Source organism: Onychostoma macrolepis, chromosome 21 (assembly GCF_012432095.1).
Source record: "Onychostoma macrolepis isolate SWU-2019 chromosome 21, ASM1243209v1, whole genome shotgun sequence".
Classification (NCBI taxonomy): Eukaryota; Metazoa; Chordata; class Actinopteri; order Cypriniformes; family Cyprinidae; genus Onychostoma; species Onychostoma macrolepis.
The window spans coordinates 3,327,759-3,336,845 of NC_081175.1; the positions used below are offsets into that span (position 1 = coordinate 3,327,759).

Genomic DNA, 9,087 nt, shown 5'->3' on the forward strand with positions numbered 1-9,087 from the left:
CAACCGTTGAACTCCGCCGGAAGATACAACGACGCGAATGTTTCTCTGAGATCTGCTAGACATCTATTTGTTAAGGTATCGTACATTTTACTAGCATTTTTATTTCTTCAACCCGCAAGAACAGCAACAGAAAGGAGACAAACGACACGACGCGATAAAACGAACTTACATCGCTAAAAACATTTCAACGAGGCATTGTCCCGCCGCTGTCTCGTAGCGTGTTAAACAAAATCTGTTAAGAACATGGACGAAGGATGAATTATATTCTACATCAAATTAGTTGAAAATATTACTGAAATACTTTTCCAGGTTATTGTGCTAAATAACTAAAGGTATTCCCTGCTAAAAAACCAATAGAAGCCCAATAGAAACCATCACAGAAATTCTAATGGTTTCCATTAAAATACCATTATAAACCATTAGCTTTTTCCAGTAAAACCATTACAAAATTCCTTTTTGTAGTGTGTTTTGGGCATTTTTCCAATAGGATTTAACATCCCACCAATAGAATCCATCACATACCAGTAGACACCATTATAGTTTCCATTAAAACCAATACAATTCCCATTATAATCATTAAATCCATTACATTTTCTATTGTTTTTTTTTTTTCAGTAGGGTTTGATCTCAAAGAATTACTAATATGTTGCAGCTGAGCCATTACGTCAGACATATAAGGTTAGTAGGCTATATAATATCACAAACAGCAGTATAATTGGGGGGAAAAAGGACTTGAAAAGCAATCTTTGAATCTGGTCTGCGTTTCCCAAAAGCATTGTGAGTTTAAGTACACCGTAATTGTTACAATCAACTTGGTCTTACGATGCTTTTGGGAAACGCAGCCCAGGTTGCACCCATAATGTAAGTTGTTTGTCTCTTTGAGAGGATGTGGAAAGCGTTGCTGGACAGGGCTCTCCATCTGCATCAGGACCTCCTTCGCTTCAATGAGCTCTATGAGCACATCATGCTGCTTGTGCTCCTGATGAACACTGCAACACAAGTGGCAATGACATTTGAAGGACTTGCACCAGGTAAAGATCACTGCAGCAGCCCAGCAGACTAGAAAACACACAAAGTTGCAACCATTCAAACTGTTTTGTGTTTAAAAGCATGTACACTTACATTGATTTAAATAAGTGAAATAATGTTTTTTTTTTTTTTTTTTTTTTAATTGTCTGACTGTTGAAACAAGCATTTCTAGCTTGTTTGTCACAAAAAAAGATAACATACTTTTTATTTGCAAGTTTTTTTTTTCAGAGCGTTGAGAAAAAAGGTCTGAATTTTGAGGAAAAATCGGCAGTTACCTTTTTTTTATGCAGCATCCATGCCATTTGTCGACAACTTAAACACAACCTAAAAATATGCATGTTTAATATCTCCGCTGCATTCATCAACTTTCCACTAGAAATAACAGCTCCTGCGTACAATATTTTCACAAATGTGGAGTTGTTCTCATCAAACATATGGTATTTCCTGTTTCTTTCTTAGCTTGGGTTTATGAAACCCTGGAGGCAATCTTCTTGGCTTTTTATATGATGGAGTGCGTGTTAAATCTCATAGGTTTTGGCTTAGAATACTTCAAAAGCCTGTGGAATATTCTAGGTGAGCTGGCAAATCTTTTGTTTTTCATTTCGTTTTCTTATTTAAAGCATAATTCTTGTGAATTTATTTCATGCTTATTGCAAGCGAAAACTATTTATCACTGGGGTAAGAAAATACATAATTCATGATACGTTTTTTGAGAACAAGTCTTAATATTTGATGCAGACTTGTTTTATTTAAATTGTGTTTTGTCCTTTTCCAGTAAAATAAATGATGATGCAAATGGAACTAACATAACATGTTCTTTGGTTGTTTATTTCTCTAGATTTCTCAGTCACTTTGGTAGGGTTGGTAGACCTCTTTCTGGACAGCAAACAGTATGATAGTGGGCGTTTAACCACTTTTTTCCACCTCCTTAAAATGTTCAAAGTATGTCGAGCGTTCAGGATCTTACGCACCCTGCGGTGAGTGTTTCAGTCTTTAACACCAAATGCACAAGCTGCAGTTTGAACTACCTAAGGTTGAATAGCGTGTTGCTGTTTTGCATCCTTTTTTGTCCTTTTTGCATAAACAGGATCTAAGAACTGTGTCTTCATCACAGATTTTTCAGTGGTCCCAAGGTCATCATGAAAGTAATAGGAAAGTCTTTGAAGATGAATGGAATCATCTTCGTGCTCATGTTTTGCATCTTCGTCATGTTTTCCATTCTTTTCCGACAAAACTTAAGCAAGTCCGACCCAAAGCGATTTGGTTCCATGCTCAATACCATGTCTACACTCCTCCAGCTGTTGACACTTGATGATTGGATTAGCGTCTATTACACCAGTCGAGACAATGGTATGCTACAGAAACATGTTCACAGGCTTATATTTTTGCATAAGAGAAAGCCAACCTACTGATCTACTATTTAAGCTTCTATCTTCTGCTTCTTCTTTGTTCTCTTCTTCTTCTAAGACTAAATTTGGACTGTGTCTCCTCCTAGAGTTTTGAAGCTACAAACACCGAACTTGGGCAGGCGGTCCGACTGGTCTGACTCGGGTTGCTATATCTTTTCTAACTGATTGATCTTATGATTTTCATTAAACGGATGAACAAAAACTATGAAAAGTCCGATAGACTTTTATTTGAGGGATCAAAGCTTTTGTACAGTAAGAGTTTAAGCTGTCTATCACTAGCAAAGGTTAATGACTATGCTAGGACAAAATACTAATTCATGCTAGCAATGTGTCAAAACATGCTAGCGACATGCTAAATCATGCTAGCAATATGCTAACATGTTAACAACACGCTAGAAACATGCTAGCAGCAACATGTCAACAACATGTTAAAAAATGCTAAAACATTAGCAGCATGCTAATCATGTTAACATGTTAATCAAGTTAAAAACATTAACAACATGCTATCATGCTGGAAACATGCTATCTACATGCTAAAATATGTTAGCAACATGTTAAACATGCTAAAAACTTGGTAATCGTGCTAGAAACATTTTAAAACATGGTAATCGTGCTAGAAACATGTTAGCAGCATGTCAACAACATGTTAAAACATGCTAAAAACATTAGCAACATAATAATCATGTTAGAAACATGCTAGCATGTTAATCAAGTTAAAAACATGTTAACAAAATGTTAATCATGCTAAAACATGCAAACAACATGCTAAATTGTGCTAATAATGTGCTAGGAACACCTATCTAATCTATCTAAACTTTCACCTTTCTAAACTTCAAGCTTTTACAGCTGCTTCAAACTTTCTAGGCTTCGTCAAGCCAGTCTCAAAGTTTGTTCGCAACTTTTAAATTAAAGACTCATTCATTTTAATACTTTTTTTGAAGACAGTTCTTATGTATGTTAACAGGTGCACCCGATGTTATCATCTTCATCGTCTTGTACATTTTGACTGAATACTACATCCTTTTAAGGTAAGTCAAGAAAAGCAATAACAGTCCTACATTCCTTTCAACAATCAGCAGTCAGGATTTATCTGTGGTCTGGGCCAGTAGTTTGGATTTGTAAATTACCATGCTAGCGTTTTCATTGGCCTCACAACAACAAAATAAAATAATAATAGAAAATAAAGGTAATAATGATATAAATTTTATATAATCTTTGAATCATTTTCAACATATGGCAGATTGGGTGAGTGACAGTCCCTTTAAGTGTCCTGAAACCCTCTGGTTCCAGGCCATCCTTATTGTTGATCCCAGTTTTCTATGCATCATGACTACTAGGATTTTGTAAGACAATGTGCTCACAAATTGCATTATCCATTTTTCCTATAAAAACAAACCATTGGTGTAAGTCTGATCTATGCAGTGACGGTGGACACCATCCTCAGCAACAGAAAGGTCAGAGGGCATCAATAAATACACTTAAAAAAAAAAAATTAAAACACAATTCTAATCCTACATGAAGGTTTTCACTGACAACGTTCCCTCTTACTGAACATATTCACATTCAGAACATGGTTGAGGAACAGCCGCCGCCGATCGAGACGACAGGTGAGAGCTTTGTCATTCACTGGATACCTCATGTACGTATACAGCATGCATGAATTGATCAAATGGATTCTGTATCTTGAATGCATTGTGAGTTGCTTAGGACAGAAGCATCTGCTAAATGCATAAATATCAATGTATGTAGAATAAGTCCATGCCTAGTAGTGACGGGTGCTTTCCAAATAATTTTTACAAACCTATGCCAATCATTTGTTTTGAACCAGCGATTATGTATTAAACTGCCATGGTCATGAGATTTAAGTAAACGAGGCTTTGTTACAATGGTTCACTAACAGGGGAGATTCCTGTGAACCCATGAATCAGTGAAATGGTTTTTATCTGATCTCGAATCCGTTTTATAAATTTGTAGACATTTTAATGACACATTTGTAGGATAAAACAGAAGAGTTGTAGTTAATAGTCTCTTATCGGCCTGACTAGCAAGCTCTCCACAGAACAAAGCAAACCCTACAAATGAATAAAGGAACACACCTAATACACACACTTCATATTTAATGGAATTACATGAATTGCATTTAATAGATTAAACTTCCAATAAAACATTTGCAATTGTTTTCTATATGTTCACTAGAGTATCTAAGCACAGGAACAGTGTCTTCTCACATGCCGTTTCGCTATTGTACAGTTAAATGCATTCGTAAATTCACTTAGTCCTATTTATTTATATTATTATTTACAATATTCTGACTAAATCTGTGTCTTTATACTTTATTATATTTTTCATCCTTAAATATTATTACAACCTGAATTCCGGAAATGTTGGGACATTTTTTAAATCTTACGCACACACTGATTACATGCCTTATATAAACCCTGGACTTTCTTTCCCTCTCTGCTGAGTATTGTATGCACGTATCCCTCTCCTAGTGATAGCTACTCTACAGAACCCTTGTTAGTAATCCTAGTCTTGCATTGCCTGTTTTCTTGTGTTCGTTTTCTAGCCCGTGTTGCCTGGATTAACCCTTTCCGTGCCATTCCGCGTTTCTGTTCAGTTCCTGTATTGTCCTGTGTTTTTCACTCCCCTAGTGTCAGCTGCTTTACGGAACGTTGGTTATTTTCTAGTCTGTGTTCCCAGTATTTACCCCTGTCTCACTGTTCGAACTCTGTTTATTCCCTTGCCTGGATATAGCCTGGATTATAGCCTGTGTTCCTGGATTATCTCTCTGCCTTGCCCTTTTGGATACTGTTCGCCCATCGTCGACCTTCGCTTGCCCTAGGATTACTCTTTGTCTTGTCCCTGCCATACCTGTTTGTCATTGTTTCGACCCTGCCTGTAAATATGACCATGTCTTTAAATAAAAGCTTGCACTTGGATCTGCACGTCTCACGTCTCGTCAGCCACGTTACAGAAGCCATGTATGAACATGGTCCAGAAGCACTGTTGTGTCCTGTGGGCCAAGGCTCATTTAAAATGGACTGTTTCAAAGTGGAAAAGTGTTCAATGGTCAGACGAGTCCAAATTTGACATTCTTGTTGGAAATCACGGACGCCGTGTCCTCCGGGCTAAAGAGGAGGGAGATCTTCCAGCGTGTTATCAGCGTTCAGTTCAAAAGCCAGCATCTCTGATGGTATGGGGGTGCATTATGCTCCCCTCCAGATGACGTCTATTTCAGGGAAGGCCTTGTGTATTTCAGCAGGACAATGCAAAACCACACACTGCATCTATTACAACAGCATGGCTTCATAGTAGAAGAGTCCGGTTGCTGAATTGGCCTGCCTGCAGTCTAGATTTCACTTATGGAGAACATTTGGCGCATCATTAAATGAAAAATACCTCAAAGACAACCACAAACTCTTCAGCAGCTGGAAACCTATATCAGGCAAGAATGGGACCAAATTCCAACACCAAAACTCCAGAAACTCAGAACCTCGATGCCCAGATGTCTTCAAACTGTTTTGAAAAGAAAAGGAGATGCTACACCATGTTAAACATGCCCCCGCCCCAACTATTTTGAGACCTGTAGCGGGCATCAAATTTGAAATGAGCTCATTTTGTGCATAAAATTGTAACGTTTCTCAGTTTAAACATTTGTTATGTTATCTATGTTATATAGAATAAAATATTTGCTCATGTAATTTGAAAGTCTTTTAGTTTTAATTTTATTCAAATTTTAAAAACGTCCCAACATTTCCGGAATTCCAGTTGTATGTGTCTTGTGATATTTATTATATGTGTGCATTGGAAACTTCAGTACAAAGGTAAATTCCTTGTGTTCAATAAAGCTCTTTCTTATTCTGATTCTGATAAAAGGTGTTTCTATGCATGTTTGAGGGAGTTTTTATTGCATTCCCTCCATTCTGAGCAGCAGACATCACCAGCATGTGGCGTTTCTAGTGCTTCCAAAAAGTGAATCATTTCGCGAAGCAATTGGTTCAGTTGACTGAAAGTTTGGAAAAACTTTGTTTCTCCCATCACTAATACATCATGCAGTAACTTTGGGGGTTTTGTCTGAAGCACTGTTATTAGGAGTTTATATACTGTGTTTATGTACGCCATTTAAAAAATATACATATTGTCCATTTGTAATGTTAGGTTTTTTTTTGTTTTTTTAAGAGCAAATCAGTGGTGAGCTGACTGACGACCAGACGACCAAGGTTGCCTTCTCAGAAAACAATTTCAATGAAGGGTAAGAAATGGAAGTACATGCAGCTACAGGTTCCTCTTTACTTAGTGGATATTCACAGATATCCAGTTCCAATATGGTCAGGCAACCCAGCACTGATTCATCTAAAGATACTTGAGTGATTTCAGCATAACTGACAACTTGAAGAGGCCCTATTATGGATTTTTCTTGAACGAACACCAGTTCACGCAAATCATTTATTGAAATTAAGCATCACTTGTCGTATACTTGACATTTGCACATCAGCAGCTATTCAATATTCCAGCCTGCCTTTATGAATGTCAGTGTCTACAAAATAAATTGACTTAAAAAATAAATGACTACAACAACCATGTTTTATTGCATTATTCATGTGGAGCAAAATAATTATATATATCTTATTGGCCTTTTGTTTATAGGAAGAACATTCGGCTGGAACACTGTTTGAGAATTCTGGAAGCTCTGGAGAAGAATCAGCAGTTGTTTCGGAAACAAACCAATTACCTTTACAGGCTGATTGAGAGCACTGAAATGGTCAGTCTCAGTTTATAAAGAAATCTTTGCAAGTACTTTATAGTGGGGAAAAAAATATTTGATCCCCTGCTGATTTTATACATTTGCCCACTGACAAAGAAATGATCAGTCTATAATTTTAATGGTAGGTTTATTTGAACAGTGAGAGACAGAATAACAACAAAAAAATCATAAAAGTTTCAAAAAAGTTATAAATTGATTTGCATTTTAATGAGTCAAATAAGTATTTGACTCCTTCGCAAAACATGACTTCGTACTTGGTGGCAAAACCCTTGTTGGCACTCACAGAGGTCAGACGTTTCTTGTAGTTGGCCACCAGGTTTGCACACATCTCAGGAGGGATTCTGTCCCACTCCTCTTTGCAGATCCTCTCCAAGTCATTAAGGTTTCGAGGCTGACGTTTGTCAACTCGAACCTTCAGCTCCCTCCACTCCTTTGTTGCTTTGGCCGTGTGTTTTGGGTCATTGTCATGCTGGAATACCCATCCATGACCCATTTTCAATGCCCTGGGCCTGACGGTACATGGCCCCATCCATCGTCCCTTTGATGCGGTGCAGTTGTCCTGTCCCCTTCGCTGAAAAACACCCCCAAAGCATAATGTTTCCACCTCCATGTTTGACGGTGGGGATGGTGTTCTTGGGGTCATAGGCAGCATTCCTCCTCCTCCAAACACGGCGAGTTGAGTTGATGCCAAAGAGCTGGATTTTGGTCTCATCTGAACACAACACTTTCACCCAGTTCTCCTCTGAATCAGACGGGCTGCAGGATTTCAGTCCTTCACGGCGTAGTGTTACCAATTGTTTTCTTGGTGACTATGGTCCCAGCTGCCTTGAGATCATTGACGAGATCCTTCCGTGTAGTTCTGGGCTGATTCCTCACCGTTCTCATGATCATTGAAACTCCACGAGGCGAGATCTTGCATGGAGCCCCAGTCCGCTTTAAAGCTTTATTTAGTAAAAAAAGGTAAAAGCAGGTAGCAGGTAAAATGAGCCACAAATGTTCACAAAGGTTCAGCATTGCTATTTTAGAGACACTTGCATTTGATTTAATACTGTTACTCTACACAAATACAATAGTACTATGAAGAAATCATCCAGACAACAAGTTGTTTTTTTGTGTTTAGGGACCTTCCTTTTACCATAGAAAGGAAGCAGATGAGGATGAAGATGAGGATGAGCAACATGACAGCCAGTGAGAAGATGGTCTCAATATAATTTAGTACATGTGTAATATATTCTTTATCTCCATTATAATATAGCATGTGAGTGTATATATATTATTTATCTCCATTAAAATATAGCATATGTGTATATACTCCTTATCACCATTAAAATATAGTATATGTGTGTCCATATATTCTTTTTTAGTATATATGGGATTTTGAAAATTGTGTTTATATAACAGTTAATGTGACTGAATTTGTGTGTTTGAAATAATTAAAAATAATCTGTTCTATTTGTGTTTAGTAAGTTAATGAGATTAAAATCATCTGTTTGAAATGATCAAAAGTAGTCAGTTCTGTTTGTGTTTGTTCTCCTCTTTTGGCCTAATGTAACGTTTTGCACAAAATAGCTCAAATATCCCCTAATGTTAAACCTGGTCTTTCTGGATCTTTATACATAATAAAAATAGTTCATCTAATGAACAAAGTTCATTCATTTCCAAAAATGCTCAGTTTTTCTTCCGCTGGCTTTTTCATTTAGATGGTTAAATGTGTGTTTGTGTGTGTATCTTTCATGGCTCTCCAAACAGGAAATGCTGTCAACGGAGAGCTTGTGTTTATGCGAGTGATGAGCGTTTAGCGTGTTTGCTGCTCTACATCAGTATGTGGGAAGCATTGATTTCAAGAGAGTCAGCATCATTCATATATATCTTCACAATATCTTA

At 37.3% G+C, this 9,087-nt stretch overlaps 1 protein-coding gene across 5 annotated transcripts; it reads left to right on the forward strand.

Annotated features, from left to right (window-relative positions):
* On the forward strand, nt 1-9,087 carry LOC131529043 (cation channel sperm-associated protein 1-like). 5 transcript variants are annotated; one of them, XM_058758552.1, is made up of 12 exons: nt 1-75; nt 619-678; nt 886-1,031; nt 1,489-1,602; nt 1,868-2,006; nt 2,144-2,379; nt 3,403-3,466; nt 3,847-3,892; nt 4,006-4,045; nt 6,618-6,690; nt 7,086-7,200; nt 8,324-9,087. In XM_058758552.1, exons 2-12 carry the CDS (start codon nt 644-646, stop codon nt 8,393-8,395), a joined length of 1,080 nt encoding a protein of 359 aa, XP_058614535.1. In that variant the 5' UTR covers nt 1-75; nt 619-643; the 3' UTR covers nt 8,396-9,087. The 5 variants fall into 5 exon arrangements, with proteins under 5 accessions (XP_058614535.1, XP_058614533.1, XP_058614538.1 ...); XM_058758550.1 differs by having other exon boundaries at nt 5-75; nt 616-678; XM_058758553.1 differs by lacking the exon at nt 1-75 and adding an exon at nt 249-332 and having other exon boundaries at nt 616-678.